The sequence below is a fragment of the Pezoporus flaviventris genome, unplaced genomic scaffold (assembly GCF_033815535.1).
Source record: "Pezoporus flaviventris isolate CSIRO_AGI_PZ_B2104156 unplaced genomic scaffold, CSIRO_AGI_Pfla_v1 ptg000015l, whole genome shotgun sequence".
NCBI classification, from domain to species: Eukaryota; Metazoa; Chordata; class Aves; order Psittaciformes; family Psittacidae; genus Pezoporus; species Pezoporus flaviventris.
This window is the reverse complement of record NW_026892563.1, coordinates 9,343,584-9,362,752: the sequence shown is the minus strand read 5'-3', so window position 1 is coordinate 9,362,752 and position 19,169 is coordinate 9,343,584. Positions and strand designations below refer to the sequence as shown.

At 40.0% G+C, this 19,169-nt stretch overlaps 1 protein-coding gene across 1 annotated transcript in view; it reads left to right on the top strand.

The window, feature by feature from the left end:
* Positions 1-262: 262 nt before the first annotated feature.
* CFAP47 (cilia and flagella associated protein 47) overlaps positions 263-19,169 on the top strand; it is a 291,486-nt gene continuing 272,579 nt past the window's right edge. The window contains exons 1-5 of the mRNA XM_061454415.1: positions 263-377; positions 436-647; positions 13,051-13,202; positions 14,378-14,493; positions 16,439-16,577. Of these exons, the coding sequence (XP_061310399.1) occupies positions 263-377; positions 436-647; positions 13,051-13,202; positions 14,378-14,493; positions 16,439-16,577 (734 nt within the window). The remainder of the gene's footprint in view (positions 378-435; positions 648-13,050; positions 13,203-14,377; positions 14,494-16,438; positions 16,578-19,169) is intronic.

Here is a 19,169-nt window from a genome sequence, read left to right as displayed (position 1 = left end):
AGAATGGTCTGTGTTGGAAATGACCTTAAGATCATGTAGTTCCAACCCTTGCCATGGGCAGGGACACCTCCCACTAGACCAGGTTGCTCAAAACCCAGTCCAAGCTGGCTTTGGCAGTGTTCAAGGCCAGGCTGGACGGGGCTTTGAGCAACCTGGTCTAGTGGGAGGTGTCCTTTACTTAATAAAGACAGGCCAATGGGATGTGGCCGTTTTGATGCACCTCCAAAACAGGGGGTCTGGGGTTTTTATTTCCTTCCAGCTCATGCCCAGCCTCGCGTCCGTGGAATTACACCCGAACGCCGCCGGAGCCGCTGCCCGCCCAGCCCCGGGCCGAGCCCCTAGCCGCGTCCCTGCCCCGTTTCGTCCTCTTCCGATTGGTGGGTATGGAAGCTCCGCTCTTTTGCTTCCAATCAGCGTCCTGCGTCCGTTGCTAAGCGATCGTTTCCAAGCCGCGTAGGCCGCCCGGTGAGACGGCGGCGGCGGCCATGGCGGGTGGGTGGCGGGACGTGGCCGGGGTCCGCATTGACCCGGCCGAGCTGTGCTTCAGGGACGCGCTGCCGGGAAACTGCTACCGCGCCGCGCTCAGCATCCAGAACCAGCGGCTGGGGAGCTGTCGTCTCCAGCTGCTGCCGCCGCGCCGGCCCCAGGTGAGGGATGGCCGGGAGGGAAGCGGAGGGGAGTGTCTGCCCCCACGGCCCCTTCCCGGGCGGATCTAACGTCGCCGAGGTTTGCCATTCTTTACGAGTCAGTTGTTGGCTCTGTGCTTGTTTGTGCAGTTCCTCGCACCGCTCCGGCGTACATGAATAACGGCAGTGCCCCATGCAGACGCTCCACCCAGGGTCTCGAGGGTCTCTGTCCCTCCCTCCAGGGCTTGTCCTGGCTGAGGGACTGTTACCCCACTCGCCTAGCGCTTACCAAATGAGTGCCCCCCTTGAAGTGCAGAACACTGTCAGAGGCAAAAGAGATCTCAATGCCCAGCTTTTATTACTGAAGTTTTGCAGAAAGGGCTGCCCACCTTGGTAGGTCCTCAGGCTGAGAAACTCAATAGCCAAAACAATTAAGTAGGTATTTGTTTATTCGGCGCTGGGCGCGTGGGGATTGCTCCTGCTAACACGCGCACTCACTGCCCAGTTTATCACAGTTTTATGTTGGTAGATACACATATTCATAAGATTTCTGAGAAGAGGAGGGGTCCTTCTTGGAACTCTGCCATTCCTCCTTGGGCGTGCGTACTGTCCTCTGGTGGCGGTGGACAGTGGTTGTGAGGATGAAGGCTCAAAGTCTTCCCCTAAATTGAACTTTTCACCTTTTCTCTTGGAGTATGCGCAAGTACTTTCATGGCAGTTTTCCAGACCGCTGAAGCAGCCCTAACCAGTATACATCTTTAGCACACAAGCAGTTCCTATTGGCTTAGGCCTAGACAAGCAGTAGCAAAGTTGCTTAATTAACTTACTGTCCTTACAATTTTGTGCTTTTTCTTTTTCTTAAAGCTTCTTTGTCTTAGTATATAGCTTCTTTGTCTTAGTGAATTTCTATTATCAATTACCCCCTTTTTCTGTAACTTTAAGAAATTCTTTTGCATTTGCACAGAAAGATAACTGTTTCTTTAATTTTGTACCATATGAGAGGTTATGCAGTTGGTATATTTTATTTACTGCTACATAGATTCCTGCTAAATTTCTACTTATTTTTTTTAACACAACCTAAGGTTATTTTTATTAATATAATTATTACTATAATTACAATTAGAGTTTGTATCAAGGTAGCAAGCCAACCTGCGAGAGAAAACCCAAATACCTGTAGAATTTTGTTGAACCAAGTAGTTTCCATATTTTTTTTAAAGCTCTACTGTCTCATGCTATTTTCTTAATTTGATCAATTTGCTTATTTAAATCTTGAGTGACATTTGAAATGTATATACAACGTTTTTTAATCCTAGAAAGCCACATGTCCCATGTTCTTTTAAAAGGAGTAGGTCTCATGACAGTCTATTTTGCAATATCATTTTGGAAGTTGTCTGTAATTGCCTGTTTAAGTCCTGCAAACCCTTCTGGGTGGAGTTCGCTAAGCTTTCTACCTGTTGAGTAAGGTTATGTAAAAAAAAATATTTTCTAATATCGGGTATCCTGGAGTGAAGGTAGTCCATAATACTATATGTCCATAATACTAGTCTATAGTCCATAATATTCTTGTACCTGTGGTAGGGGATTACCAATTATCCTGACTTTCTCTCTTTATTCGTCTCCATAGAGATGGTTGCAAGGGGGATTTTCTCCATAATGGACATAATGTTAATAATCCCAAGGTCCATTGTTTTGTTTTATCTATTATTTGTAAATGAGTGGTCCAAATTCCATCACTGCCTACCCAAACAACATGGCCGATTGTTTTTATAGTAACCTGGAGGCAGTTGAGAGCCATGTATTGTTATTAGTTAAATGTGACCAAGTGCCATTTAACTGCGTAAAGTAATTCCTACAAATGTATCTTAATCTCAATGCTTGGGCAACAGGCACTAGGCGTTGTATCTCTGGTTCTGTAGAGCTGCAATTATATACTCTAGTGCAGTTCCATTGTGGCTTATTAACGGTGTTCTTTTTTCTCATTTCCTCAATATTGCTGTAACTCACCTGCACCCACAATGGATCTTTAGGACTACCTTCAATTCCCTGTAAATTCTATATGCCACCCAGTTGAAGACATAACTTCCCAGGATCCTTTCTGAACATCTTTCCAAACCTTTGGTATCTGACAGCCCCATGGAATCTTTGTACATTGATCTCCAGAGGGCTGGTATGTTACTTCCTTGGCCCAAGAAGTGGGAGGTTTAGTTACATTACACTTGGTCACTGAGCCGTTGACTTTTTTATCATTCAGAGAGTAATTTCCTTCAGTATCTACCCATTGTAACTTGCTTTCACTATATCCTTGCCACATATTTTCCAAAATTTTAGTCAAATTGGTGAGTAAAATTCCCCATGGAGTTCTCTTTCCTGCCTCAGTTGACATTGGTAGACAGGCAGTAATGGAGGATACATTCTGTATTCTTGAAATAATTGCAAAATTAAATTTTTATTATGACCAATGCTACAGCCTGTATACATTAACATTAGCAGCCATAAATTCATTGTCCCGTATCTCCCTGGAATTTCATTTGTAAAGGTCCTGTAGCTTCCACTCTGCACTCTGTGGGTGTCTTCTTTATTCTGGAATAATGGATCCAGGAAGGTCATTCTCGGATGTTAACAGCTATGAACGTTGTTTGCAGCACTTGGTATGATCTGTCCCACTTTTCCTGAAGAGGGTCACCTGAAAAATTCTTAATATATATCCAGTCACCCGGGTTAAAAGAGTGAACTTTATGGTCTATGCTTTTAACTTTAGTTTCTGACGCTTGTTTATGGACTTCTTCTAATTGTTTATCCAAAGAGATCATATATTCTTGGAGACAGTGATTTCTTAATTGTTTTAGATTGTCATTATTTATTCCAACTGTCTGGTATGGCCTTCCAAACAGAATTTCAAAAGGACTTAACTTTTCCTTAGCTCTCGGTTTTACATGTATTCTCAATAGAGTGATAGGAAGCGCCTGATAGTAGGAGTATAAATGAGTTTCCTGAAAAATTTTAGCAATTTGTTGCTTAATTATATGATTCATCTTTTCTACTTGTCCACTAGCTTGTGGTCCACATGGAGTATGAAGCTGCTAATTAATTCCTAATATTTTGCTAACCAGTTGCTGTACTTGTGCACAAAAATGTGTTCCTTGATCAATGAAATAACTATTGGTACTTCAAATCTGGGTATTATTTCATTTAATATCACTTTAGTCACTTCTATTGCCTTATTAGTTCTACATGGAAAAGCTTCTGGCCATCCAGAAAAGGTGTCTGTTAATACTAGTAAACATCAGTAACCCCCTTTTCTTGGTAATTCAGAAAAATCAATTTATCAATGTTCTCCCAGAATGCTTCCTCTTGCTATAGTTCCCTGTTCTATTTTCTTTCCTGTATTAGGATTGTTAAACAGATCACACATTGGTGAGTGACTTGTCTGACAGTAGTCTACAGATTTTTCCCTTCCAGTGCAGTCTTCAGTTATTCATATAAAGAGTCTGTTCCCCAATGAGTCTTATTATGTTCATCTTTGACAAATTTTCATATTTGATTGCCCAGTCGTTTAGATGAGCCTATCCCTGAGATGGAATTTGCCCCCTTTTTCTTGAATCCATTTCTGATCTGAATCTGAATGCTTGATCTATAATTTTTCCTTAAGGAGCTAATGCCATCACCAAGGGCTCTTGTGTTTGTTCTGCCGCCTGCCTGGCCATATGATTGACCAATCTGTTACCTCTTTCTGGATCAGTATCACCCTTAAGGTGTCCTCGACAATGAATAATAGTGGCTTGTGCAAGTATACCCTTTAATATTATTAATTTAATTAATACAAATTATTAATATTAATTGTACAGCCTTTAATAAATGGAGGATCTCCTCTGCATATTTAATTTGTTTTCCTTGTGGCATTAACAAGGTTCATTCTTTTCAAACTACCCCATGGGCATTAGCGACTCCAAAAGCATACTTAGAATCTGTCCATATGTTAATTTTCTTCCCTTTTGCCAGTTCCAGTGCCCTTATTACGTCAATGAGTTCTGCCTTTGGAGCAGATGTTCCTACAGGTAGATGATTTGATTCAGTTACCCCTGTAGTGGTGGTAATTGCATATCCTGACTTATGAATTCCTTGGTGAACAAAACTGCTTTCATCAGTATACCAGGAATCTTGTGCTTCTTCTAGAGGCTCTTCTTTTAAGTCAGGTCTGCTTGCGTAAACAGCTTCTAAAGTCTCAATACAGTCATGTTCCAGTGGTTCTGTAGCTTTTCCTTCAAGAAAGGGAGCTGGATTTACAGCACTAGTGATCTAAATTTCCACATCGTCTGACTCGACTAATATTGCCTGATATTTTAGGAATCTTAGACGGGGATAGCCAATGATTACCTTTCTGCTCAAGCACTGCTGACACATCATGTGATACCAGCACTGTTATCTTCTGACTCAAACTTACAGGCTTCTTCTATACTCAGTATCACAGCAGCCACTGCTCGTAGGCATCCTGGCCAATCTTTATTGACCTCATCCAATTGCTTAGAGAAATTGGTCACAGATCTCTTATAGGGCCCGAGTCGTTCCACTAGGACTTCAAGAGCTATTCCCTGTTTTTCACATGAAAAGAGGCAAAATGGTTTTGTCACATCAGGCAACCCTAGGGCAGGAGCTCTCATGAGTTCTTTCTTGAGGGTTTCAAAAGTGGTTTTTGCTTCACCTGTCCATATCATCTGCATATTGTTGGTTTTTAAAAGTTCATACAATGGTTTAACTATGATGCCATAATTGTAAATTGATAATCTGCATTCCAAAGAAAGTTCTGAGTTCTTTCACCATTTGAGGAAGAGGGGTTTGGCAGACGGCTTCACTGTGCTCAGTCCCCAATGCTCGTTGTCCTCTGGAGACTTCATATCCCAGGTAGATCACCTGCTTCTGTGCTAGTGCTTTCTGTTGAGAGACTCGATATCCATCTCATCCAAGAAAATACAATATTGTCCATTGAATACACTCAGTCACAGTTGCAATTGACAAATCATCCACATACTGCAATAGAACTCCATTTCTTTCAGGAGGCTTCCAAATTTCCAGTTCTTGACTTAGTTGATTTCAAAAAATTGTTGGGCTGTTTTTAAACCCTTGAGGCAACACTGTCCAGGTCAGTTGAGTTTTTCTCCCAGTTGTGGGATTTTCCCATTCCAAAGCAAACAGTTTCTGACTAACTTGAGCCAGGGAGAAGAACGCATCTTTTAGATCCAGTACAGTGAACCAGATCTGGTCATCTTTAAGTTTCGTGAGGAGTGTACAAGGATTAGCTTCCACTGGATGTAGCTATTTTATTAACTGTCCTCAAATCCTGTACTAGATGGTAAGTACCATCCAGCTTTTTCACTGGTAATATAGGGGTATTATAATCAGATTCACATTTGACTAATAACCCATTTTTTATGAATTTATTGATCGAATTCTCTATTCCTTTTTGATCTTCTAGTTTTAAGGGGTATTGTCTTTTATTTACTGGACTCACTCCTTCTTTAGTATCAATTATTATTGGAGCTACATTTTTCGATTTTCCAGGAACTTCTGAAGCCCATACTCGTGGATATACCTGATTGAAAATCAATTCCACGTCCATCTCAGATTTCTGGGATATTTCCAAATCTATCATAGCTGCACTTGAAATTTCACTCAGCTGTTCTTCTCTTACTTTTAATTCAATATTTCCTTGTTTAAATTCAATGGTTGCCTCTAATTGTTCCAATAAATCTTGTCCCAGCAGGGATTTGGGAGAATTTGGCAGGTATAAAAATCTGTGTATTCCAATTTGTTTTCCCAATTTATATACAAGGGGTTTAGGGAAAAATGTCTTTTTCTGCTGTCCAGTAGCTTCTATTATATTTACAAAGTCATTACTTATAGGCACCAACTTTTGGTTAGAACAGAGAAGGACGATCTCATATTGATTAAAAAATCAACTTCCTTCTCATGTTCCCCTAGCTTTATTTTAACCAGTGGATCTGCTAGGGTAGATGCACTAGGTCCTCGTCAATCTGTAGCAGCTGTTATGGACGAGGAGCTTTTCTGTAATTCAGGGCATTCACGTTTTCAATGTCTATCCTTCTTACAATAAGCACACTGACTGATGCGCAGTTCATTCTGTATTGCCCCCCTTCCTCTCATAGGTCTACCTCTGCCATGTCCTGGTAACCATCTCTGATTTCTACTTTGCTCTAAAGCAGCCACTGTTGCAGTCGCCATCACTCTAGTCAACTTCTCTTCTCTTCTCTTCTCTTCTCTTCTCTTCTCTTCTCTTCTCTTCTCTTCTCTTCTCTTCTCTTCTCTTCTCTTCTCTCTTCTCTTCTTCTTCTCTTCTCTTCTCTTCTCTTCTCTTCTCTTCTCTTCTCTTCTCTTCTCTTCTCTTCTCTTCTCTTCTCTTCTCTTCTCTTCTCTTCTCTTCTCTTCTCTTCTCTTCCCTTCCCTTCCCTTCCCTTCCCTTCCCTTCCCTTCCCTTCCCTTCCCTTCCCTTCCCTTCCCTTCCCTTCCCTTCCCTTCCCTTCCCTTCCCTTCCCTTCCCTTCCCTTCCCTTCCCTTCCCTTCCCTTCCCTTCCCTTCCCTTCCCTTCCCTTCCCTTCCCTTCCCTTCCCTTCCCTTCCCTTCCCTTCCCTTCCCTTCCCTTCCCTTCCCTTCCCTTCCCTTCCCTTCCCTTCCCTTCCCTTCTCCTCTCCTCTCCTCTCCTCTCCTCTCCTCTCCTCTCCTCTCCTCTCCTCTCCTCTCCTCTCCTCTCCTCTCCTCTCCTCTCCTCTCCTCTCCTCCCCTCCCCTCCCCTCCCCTCCCCTCCCCTCCCCTCCCCTCCCCTCCCCTCCCCTCTCCTCTCCTCTCCTCTCCTCTCCTCTCCTCTCCTCTCTTCTCCTCTCCTCATCTCTTTATCTCATATCTCTATCTCTATCTCTATCTCTATCTCTATCTCTATCTCATCTCTATCTCTATCATCTCTATCTCTATACACCCTCCAAGCCTCTTCTAACAACTTTGACAAGTCTCTTATTTCCGGCTCTTTTAACTTCTGTAGTTTCTTTCTAGTATCTGGGACTGACTGCCCTAGAAATAGTGAAACCAGCTGCTGTGTTCCAAAATCTGAGGACAGGTCCAAAGTCATGTATTTCCTCATTGCACTCTGGCGACTGTCTAAAAAAATCAGTCGGGATTTCACTTTGCCCTTATTTTACTGCATAAAGTGCTGAGCAATTTACTGCTTTGGGGATAGCATTTTCTAGTCCTAATTTAATCCAATCCCAATAATGGCTCAACATTTGATAACCTCCTGCAGTATTAGGGTCCCAATTAGGGATTGTAAGGCTCCTCTGGTAATCTGAGCTTGGACAGGAGTTCTAGCAGTTTTCAATATCAGCTGTTTTCCAGTTTCAGTCATTTCTCTGAGCATTAAATCAACATCAGACCAGTCAGGATCCTGATTTCTAACAGTTAATTTAAACCTCTTAGCCCCTTTATCGGGATCTTGCTGATACCTTTTAGCCACTTTTTTCCAGTTATCTAAATCTCCAGTGCTGAAAGGAACTTTAACTCTAACTGGATCCCCTTCAGGTCTTATAACTTGCCTAAGGGGTGCTACAATTTGAAGTCCTTTGAGAGTTTTATTCCTAGTTCATGCTGTTATAGGAGTATCTCCCCCAGAGGCTTCCACTTCCCCTTTACTTTTGCCGATACTATCTGTATGAGAGTTCCCTGCTTATGCCTGTGGATTTTTCAAAATGGGAGCCCTTAACTCCTCTAGTTCTGTCATAGGAACCTGTTTGTTGTTTTTGGTCTTTGTAGCTTTAAGACAATCCTGTCCAATACTACAGGCAGAACAGCATCACTTTAATTTCCCTTCTACTTTCTTTTGATCTTTTTCCAGTGATAATACTAGAGGATCCTGTGGGGCAACATTAATTCTACATTCTTTTTGCCACTCAGGATGGTTCCGTACAGTGAAAAACATATCTGCATCTCTAATTTCGTCCCATTTTCCTTCTCATCTCAAGAATGACATTAATTGTAATGAAGTATTGTAATTTGAAGTTCCATTTATCAGCCTCTTTTCTTCGTCCTCTAATTTATAGAGGGGCCACCACTGGTTACAATATTCAATCAAGGTCTTTTTGTTCATGTTTGCACTGGGTGGTCCTCCTATCTTCTTCCAATGAGCTAGAATACAACCAAGAGGATTTTTCTTCAGAACTTCACTACTCTGTGATCCTCCCAGTTAAATTTTCACCTTTTTATCTTTGAGGAATTCTCTCTCCTTTCTTCAAGAAAGTCTACCCCACCCCAAGGCACAATATAGGCAGGGGTTAATCACGCCTAAGAAACTAACAAACACCCTTCACAAATCAGATCAACGTTTTGGTATAAGGATAATGGCTCTGATGACAAATATATCCCACAATTATTACAAATAGCAGCTAAACATGAAAAACAATGTCGACATTTAGGACAAGGATAATCATTCACAATCACTGGAAAACCCTGTACTCTTTCAAAATATTTTTGAGTCTTCTTATGACCTGCAACTTCTCCCATGTAAAATCAGTTACTTAACACTTTCCTAACCAAGTTCCTTGTCAAACATTTCACACTGTTTTGCACCAGACAAGATGGACAACACATGAACTTCCTAGTTATACAAAGCACAATAACTATTAAAATCACAATGCTCACAATAACTATTACATAAACCTCAGTTTCCATACTCACACCTTATCCAAGTATCAGCATCAGGAATTTCACCTGCGATGCGGAGCCCTGCATGTGACATCTCCCATGTCTTATGGGAACACTTTACCAAGACCGGTCAACCAAGCCAAAGTGTTTAACAAATACCTCAAAACTGGTGCAGTGATGGTCCTTGTCTGCTACTGCAGTGAGCTGAATGAAGTGAGGAGTCCCTCTGGGAAATCCCGGGGGAGCCCATGGGAGTCCCTGCATTCAGTGGATCCTGCAGCTGACCAGAGAGTGTCCCATCTGAGTCAAAAATCTGATGCTGAGAAAAGCACCATAACGAAACTCAGTAGTCAATGTAACTATTAAGTAGGTATTTGTTTATTCGGTGCTGGGCGCATGGGGGATTGCTCCTGCTAACACGCGCACTCACTGCCCAGCTTATCACAAATTTATGTTGGTAGATACACATATTCATAAGATTTCTGAGAAGAGGAGGGGTCCTTCTTGGAACTCTGCCATTCCTCCTTGGGCGTGCGTACTGTCCTCTGGTGGTGGTGGACAGTGGTTGTGAGGATGAAGGCTCAAAGTCTTCCCCTAAGTTGAACTTTTCACCTTTTCTCTTGGAGTATGTGCAAGTACTTTCATGGCAGTTTTCCAAACCACTGAAGCAGCCCTAACCAGTATACATCTTTAGCACACAAGCAGTCCCTATTGGCTTAGGCCTAGACTAGCAGTTGCTTAATTAGCTTACTGTCCTTACAATTTTCTTCTTTTTCTTTTGCTTTAAACTTCTTTGTCTTAGGATATAGCTTCTTTGTCTTAGTGAATTTCTATTATCAGTCCTATGTAAGAGGCTGCTTTGGCAGGTGTAAATGCATTCAGTGCTGCAAATGGCAAATGGCTCATGGATGTCTGAGCAGGTTATGAAAGTGACTGAAATTTGCCAGTGAATTGGAGATTAACCTAAAATAGTTGAATAACTGGATAAATAGAAATAATAAAAGGCAGTTCTCAGAGTTGTCTGAACTGTTTCTTGGGTGGCAGTTCTGAAGGAGGGTGTCAGTCCTGGTTTATCGTTTTCTTGGGAGAATGTGTAGGTCTCATTTCTATGATACTTGAAAACTGTTCTTTTATAGAGCTTCAAATGAGGCTGCTCATTTGAAGCCTGTAAGTCAGAATGAAATGAACTCCAGCCTTCCCAGCACTATATTTTCCTGAGGTTGTGAGTGATTTGGAGAGCTCCCTTGTTTGTTAAATCCAGAGTTTCAGTAGAAGTACTTGCTTGTAAGTTTTACTACATAAAGTCCCTTGTTGGTAGAAAATGCTGCTTAACTTTACTGGCTGACTTTGCAGTCTCCAGAAGTTCTACCCCTCAAGAAGCCCATGAGTTCCTTGTTACTTCATGCAGTGTTACGTAGAAATTGATCAGTTTGCCACACTGTGAACACCAAATCTGAGAAGTGTTCCAGATCAGCTAAAGGGCACAGTGTTTGAAATTATTTTTGCTTGGATTTCCATAGGATTGATTGATAGCTCAGTTATCTCATTTTTGTATTATATTCTAAGTTTTTTGAGTGGTGTAGTTCATTTGGTATGCTTGCTTGCAGAGGGCTTGCTCAGAAAAGAGGGGTTTACAATCTTTTCTCAAGATAGTATGATCACTGTTAATATTATCTAATTAGTTCTGGAAAAATCATTGCATAGACAGAGTTTTTAAAGGAAAATGCATCTTTACAGCTCTAACCAGTTAAGCCCTTGACTTGTATCCTATGTGGGCCCAGAAAAACCCAGCTGTGCTTAGTAGTTTTACTTTGGTCTTTCATTTAGCTAGTTTATTATCTGTTAATTATGTAAAAATTAGGATCAAAGGATTAAATTAGCATTGGGTGTTGCACAGAAGCTGATGTTGCTTTGTGTTCACAGCAGCTTGGACTATGAATATGTATATTCCAGAGTAGTCCTCAAAACGATTGTCAGACACTTGTAGTAACTTGGATAATTTTGCTGTTTTGAGTAGTCAGCCTTTCTTTTGGAGGGCAAGAGTGGCCAAAACTGCATTTTATACCCCCACTAAACTTTGTGTGAGGTGGAGCTTGATTTTTATTACACTGTAACTGAAGACTGTTGGAGTGAGCTGGAAACTGTTGAGTGTGGTTGGTTTGGTAGGGCCGTGTTTATTCTGGTTTGCTAGTTCTCATCAGCCTTACCAATTTTTCGTGTGCTCCAGAAGTGGAAAGGCAGAGTCAATTTTAGAGAAAAAGTTACTCAGTATAGCTGAATGAGTTTTTACCTCTGAAAGTATCTCATGCCTTTGCAGAGTATTTTAATGCTATTGTGAGTGAGACAACTCATCTGACTGTTAAGAGGACAAGGTTCCACTTCACATGCTCAGTTCCAGAAAGGTCTGTTATATTGACCTTTCTCATTCACAGACCTTACGCTGCCATCTGTGATTACATGGCTCTGAAGTGTACAACTCATCTGTAAATTTTCAGAGGTATTACACTCATAGAGTACAAGGACTGAAAAATAACCTTCCTTGAGCTGTCCTGGTGCATGACTAAGAAATGCCTTTCAAGAAATTTAGCTCACAAAGCAGTTTTCCGTAGGTTTCATTAAAAGGCAGTAGGACAACATATTAATTATCCCTTGTGTAAAATGAATATGCTTGGCTGTTTAATTAACATTCAAAAATAATTTTACACAGTTCAAAATTAAAGCATGGTTACTCTTTCAAAATTGACCCCATAAGCATGATACATGTTACATAACAAATTTCCTCTAGTTGACTGTTTATACTGCTAGGAAAATGTTAAAGGAGTAGAAGGGGATGCTTGGACAATAACATCAAAAACTAGTAAATGATATGTTTCCATATGTCAAACATAAATGAGAACAGAAAAATTAAAGGATACTGGAATGACCCTTTTTCAGAAATAACATGAATAAAATTGGACATATAGAGCAAAAGCCTTTTGTGCATAGAGTGGTGTGAATTGTAAGGAGACTGAAACACCCCAGAAACTATAGATTTTGCTACAAGGCTTTCCTAGGAACATGGGAACTGCTGTATTTCCCACTCTGTGCTAGTAGATTATTTGTATATTCTGTTCAATGAAAAAATGTGTGGGGGCTCTCGGATATAAGCAGATGCTTACAGACAACAACAAATCCAGAATTTTTGAGAGAGGGAAAACCTGCTTTCTGACAGCTGCTTCTGGGTTTTTTTTTCTTTCATTTGATCCCCAAAATTGGAGGTGCCATGGCCCTTCAAGCAGATTTTTCAACAATCTGAGGGACTTCCTCTTGACATTTGCTGAATGTCAGTCAGACCTAGAGAAACCTCTGATGCAGTCTCCTTTAGTTGCTGGTTTGAACTTGTTACTCTCTGAGGTACTGAAAAGATTCACCATTGAGTAACAGCTGACTTACTTCTGTGTTGCTGAAGGTTTATTGCAACAGCAGGAAAAGCTAAAGCTCTCTTGGAAAGGCTCAAAATTATACTTTTCTAAATTAACTCTTCTGTGTAATTTGATGTGTCAGTATTTGTTCTTTCTGTCCTACTGTAAAAAGTCTGAACTTAATTGAATAGGAAAAGAACGTTTATAAAATCCTACATATTTTCCTACATATTTTTAAGTTGGTTTTGAATTTAAAATCAATGAACCACATATGTATGTTTTTTAAACTAGGTTTGTTTTTTTTTTTTTTTTTCTAATTACAGTTTAAATTGATTGTGGAAAATCCGGAAAAACCTGTTGCACCTGGACTTCGAGTTACAGCTTTTGTGGAATATTATCCTAAGAGTAAAGAAGATCTTCAAGATAGACTACTTCTTTTAATAGAAGATGAGATAGTCGATATCCCCCTGCTTGGGTATGGTGTTCAGAAGTTCATATGCTGCTGTTATGATTAGCAGTTTAATCTTCTGGAAAGCTTGCTAATACAAGTCACCTATGGCTATGTAATTAATGTGTCAGTTGCACTGAAAACAAGTAGTAAGTTTTCTTAGAGAAGATTTATTTTCTTTTTTTTTTTTTTTTTTTTCCCAGAGCAGCACAAAGGTAAATAGTTAATTGGGGCAATGTCTTTTAAGATTCTAGAAAGACTTTGGATTCTGGTTTTGCTTCATTCTAATTTGGTTATGATAATGTTGATAACATGTATACATCTCTCCCTGCTTCCCCCCACATTCTTCCATGCAACATATTACACAGGCAGGGTCTATCTACCTTGGCCAAGGAGATGTATCTTCCTTCTCCATTTAGTCTCTAGTACCGTATATAACGCAGATCATGATATAGTTGTTCCTGCGTATTCCTATTTGTGGTTAAGAGGAGATGAGATAGACTTATGCTGATGTAAAATTCCAATTGATTTCATACACAGTTTATGTGAGATCAGAGGTGTGATTGTGTGAAAAATTGGGGCCCTTAAAATAGAAGTTTCCTGATACAAGCATGATCTTTTTGTTATGGCTGAGAAGTACCCAATACAGTTTTGTTGTCATGCTGGCTAAGGCTCTTAAATCAATAATAAAAATAACTTGTGTCATTACCCACTTCTGGCTGTTGTAATAAGTTTTGTTGAAGCCACATAAAGTATCTATAAAACAAGATGACTGTAAATTGGAACTGGCATGCACGTTTTCTCTCTGCTTTTAGTTCAGGCAGCTGGTAATAAAATACAGTGAATGTAAACTTTAATCTTCTTTTGTGATGTAACTAACTAGTTTTACTTAAAAGTTCTTAGTACTATAATTATTTAAAATTAAATAGAAATGTATACATTCTGTTCTGACCAATTTAAAAGCTTTTAAAGCTATAATGGCTACTACAGTAGTTAGCCATTAAACAGCTTGATAGACAGCTAGATCTCTTTTACATTTTCCCTGTGTATACCATACTGCTGAAGTGAGTTGCATAAACATTGGTAGGAGAATTAGGAGAAAAGCAGAACTCTCTTCTGCTGGAGTCGTTAACCAAATTTCTTAAAAAATGCAAAGGTATTTTCAAGTTTTGGGAACATATAACCATGTTTTTTCTCTGCAGATTGATTCCGTGCTGTTGCCTGGAAATTGAGTCAGAGATTAATTTTGGTACAGTGATTGCAAACAGTAAAGTAATTAGTAAAGAAATTAGTATTGCTAACCATGGATCGTCTTCAGGTAAATATTTAGTATGTATTACATTATACAAATATTTTATTTCTTTGGAAAATGTAATTTTATGCAAGTAGACACTTCAGTGGCCAAGTGGGTTATGGAGGTTATGAGTGTTGTAGCTAAAGGTGTTAGAAATGGCCCATTGTTTCTATGGGCAGTACTGTTTCTGCTTAGGGAAGAAAAATTAATTTAGAATGTTGCTAAATTTTAGGAGTTCTGTATTTTTTGAGTCCTATCTGAAAGATGAAAAAATGACAGTTTCTTATTGGATTACTATGCACAACATAAATAGTAGCAAATCATGTCTGCCCTTGCTTTTTTTGTCTTGTGATTCTGTGATCCCAATAGCTGTCTACTAAATAAACAACTACAAGCTCCTTGTACTTTCAGAGCTGAAGTCCTCTAGGATGGGAGTTGACTGTTTTTATTACGAGAAGGTAACAAGAAGTCTTTTTATCTTGCTGCCATAGCTTTTTGAAGTCGTAAGCTTTCAAAACATGCACATCCTGCAACTTTTGTGAAGGATGCTTCCAAGGAATATAAGAAACACAGAGAATGGTGCATAAGAATGCTTATGTGATCCAAGTAATCTATTTGACTGCCTTTTCACCAGACAAAGCTGCAGGCACCTTTCTCCAGAAGCAGGGTGGCAACTATGCGCTGTTTCAAACAACAAATTTAAGGCTGTTGATCGTTTTTTGTTCCTCACTTGTACAGCTGTTTATTAAAACACAAGAGTTTTTTATTTGCAGTAGGCCAAGGTTGTGTGAGCATTCGCTTCATAGATTTCCACAGAAATTTTGTATCAAAAGAAAATACATAATTGTAGAAACACAAGAGATGAGTTGCAATATTAAAAAAACCAAAACAAATCCCCCCCCCAAACCCAGATGACTGTCTAGTTAGAACAGAATTTGATTTTATTTTAAAGATTTAGTATGTAGTTTATATAATCAACTCATACATAGTAACTTCTCACTTTGAGAAATCATGATTAAATAAAGAAAATGAGATAAGCTGCACTGCATATGCATCTATAACTAATATCCATGATGTGAAATTTCTCACATTGTGTACAAGCTACTTCTAGTTATAAACTCTGTTGCATGATACATGCAGGTTGCATGATCGAGTTCTGCAGGATTGGACATGGAAAATTAGAATGAAAGTGGTGGTTAATGAAGGATGTATTGAGAGCAGATAAAGGAAAAGCTGCTGGATAGGTGTTTCTATAGACTTTGTAAATCATAACACAGCAGGTCACACTAACAGGCAGCACATAAACTGTATCAGCAGGAAATGCTGTATGCCAGCCTGTGACACAAGCATTGCATTTCACATCTTATCCCTTGCACAAAATGAGTCCTCTGTTTTTGTTTCGCATATCAGGGACTGTCTGAGGTCAAACAGTGAATTTTTCCTACAACATTTGAAACAATTTCTTGCTGTCTATGATATAATATCAGTTAATTAGTGCTGATGGTTAAATACATTTTTTTCACATTTAAAAAAATTATAACCTAGAAATATTCACTGTTTTCTCTTGCAGTAAATTGTGATGTGTACCAAACAGTGAAAACTATTGTTGACTGCATTATGCATTTAACTTTCTGGCTATAGTAGCTGTCTAGAGGTCTGTATAAACCAGCCTGTAACTTACAAACTGTTACTTACAGCTGCTTTATTGTATAGTCACTTTTGTTTGGAATGTGAGTACCTTTTGTGTTACAACTTGCAAAGTGGCATTGGACTTGTAGGTGTAATATTTAAAGAAATGCTGGAAATAATGATCTACTTTGTTATTCAAAATAGTTTTCCTGTTCCACAAGAAAATGTACTACTTGTGAATATCTGCATTATGTATTTTGTAATTCCAAATGTGTAATAGAAGAATATAAATCTACAACTTTGTTGTGTAACACTGTGTTTATTATTCTGTTTATTTAAGGTACATTTAAAGTATCATACGATGGGGCTGTCCTGCTTAACATAGAACCTATCAGAGGAGCGGTAGAGCCAAAATCTAGGAAGACAGTTAAAGTGGGTATCTGCACAGATATACCCAGAATCATCAAAGAAATGATAAAGTGAGTGTATGACTGAGGAAATCCAGCTCTTTAAATTAAATTATTAATTCTAGTCTTTGTTATGATTATCTAAAAAAGTTGATCTCCTAGGTGTCAGTTGCTGTATTCCACATTTATTTTTATGAAATTAATTTGATGTTCTGTGGTGATAATATAATCAGTGATGCATAAATTGTATACTTGGCTGTGTTATTAAAGTTCTGTCATAAGTTGTAAGGTTCTTTGCACATCTCTCATTATACAATTAATCAAGAGCCTTTTGTATCTTTTACCTTTCTACACATCCTGTGCTCCTTTTTGTTTTTTTGCTTAGCTTCTCTAACTTTTCTATTTTTCTATTGGCTTTTTGTGTTTCAGGTGTCTGAAAAACATTATGTTGTCCTTTAGTGTATCTTGTTTTAAATGGAGAGAACTTATTTGCAACCACTAAATCCTTTAAGAATAGACTATTTTTAAATGCCTACCTTGTCTCCCTTCAATTGGTGAATATAAACTTTTTAAAGGTGCCAGAATTTGAAACTAGATTCCCATCTGTAAAGTTGTCCTGGGTTCAGCAGTAGCAATCGTTTTTCTCTTCGTAGTAGCTGGTGGGGTGCTTTGGTTTTGACTTTCGGCCTAGGAACAGCGCTGATAACACTGATGTTTTTAGTTGCTGCTAAGTAATGTTAACTCTGACCAAGGACTTTGTGAGTCTCATGCTCTGCTAGGGAGGAGGGGAAGCTGGGAGGAAGCAGGAACAGGACACCTGACCCAAACTAGCCAAAGAGGTATTCTATACCACAGCATGTCATGGCCAGTGTATAAACTGGGGGCTGTTACCCGGAAGGGCTAGATCACTGCTCGGTCGGTCTGGGAATTGGTCAGAAGATGGTGAGCAGTTTGTTTCTCTTCCCTTGTTATTTCCCTTATCATTATTATTATTGGTGGTAGCAGTAGTGGTTTCTGTTATACCTTAGTTACTGGTCTGCTCCTATGTCAACCAGTAGGAGTTATATTCTTTCGATTCTTCTCCTCATCCCTCTGGGAGCTGAGGGGAGGAAGAGGGCGGGGGAGTGAGCGAGTGAGCTGTGTGTCTGACTGGGCTTAAACCATGACAAAAGTCCTTTTCAATCCTGTTTTATTATAATAGTGAATAGGGTGTGGTTGGCTTGTGGTGTATTTTTTTTTTCCTAGTTTTCTTTTAAAATTATTAAGACATATAACTTAATATTATCTCTTTGTATTCTTCATTTGTGTAGCTAGTTGGAAAAGGAAATGAAAGGAAAGGAGAAAAATTAATTGGAGTGATGGGGAAGAAAATATTTGCATTTTGTACCACAGTTCCATCCTTCTTCATTTGTTATTTTCTTTGGTTATTGAGTTTCAATATTTTGGTTGCAAAACATCATGCTTTCTGCTTTTCCTTTGCTGTCCAGGATTGTGTAGTTATATGTAAATATTCAACACACAGATTTTTAGCCTGGAGAACACAAAGAAGGACTACAGAGCCCTGGGAGAGGTGGTTAGGGGCTCTGGAGCTCAGATTGTCTTTTTGTCAATTCTCCAGGATACAGGGGAGGACCCTAAAAAGGCTAGGAGGATTAGCCAGGTTAATAAATGGTTAGAAGGGTGGTGCCATAGTCAGGGTTTTCGGTATCTTGAACACAGGACCCAAGTTAGTAGGCCAGGTCTACTGGGGGCTGGTGGAGCTGGTCTAAGGGAAGGAGCAGTTTTGGTAGGAGGCTTGCCGAACTGGTCAAGGATACTTTAAACTAGATGTGCTGGGGGAGGGGAACATCATTCCATCCCAACACAACCAGTCAGTTGTCAGCACCTATAATAAATGCTTGGAGCCATGAAGAGATATTCCAGCCACCCCAGCAAATGAGCCAGGTTCATTTGGAGCTCGACTCAGATGTCTTATACAAACGCCCGTAACATGGGGAGCAAACAAGAGGAATTAAGAGTTGTGTGCACGTTTATGAGGTATGATATAATAGGCATCACAGAAACATGGCGGGATGGGTCCTATGATTGGAGTGTTGGAATGGAAGGTTACAGGCTCTTCAGACAAGACAGGCCTGGAAGGCAGGGAGGAGGAGTTGCTATTTATGTTAGGGATAGGCTGGAGAGTATGGAACTCTGTCTGTGGACAGGTGAGCAGTCAACAGAGAGTTTGTGGGTCAGGGTTAAAGGGAGAACAGCAATGAGAGACATTACTGTGGGGATCTGTTACAGACCACCTGATCAAGAGAAATCTGCGGATGAAGCACTCTACAGACAGATAGGAAAAGCCTCATGCTCACAGGTCCGTGTTCTCATGGGAGATTTCAACTACCCTGATATCTGTTGGAGCGACGGTATGGCCCAGCACAAGCAATCCAGGAGGTTCCTCCGTTGTGTGGAAGACAACTTCCTTCTGCAAGTAATAGAGGAGCCGACAAGGAGAGTTGCCATGCTTGACCTTGTGCTCACCAACAGGGAAGGGCTCGTTGGAAATGTGACATTCCAGGGCAGCCTTGGTTGCAGCAATCATGAGATGGTCGAAATCAAGATCCTTAGGACAGTGAGAAGAGCGTGCAGCAAGCTCACTGTTCTGGACTTCAGGAGAAA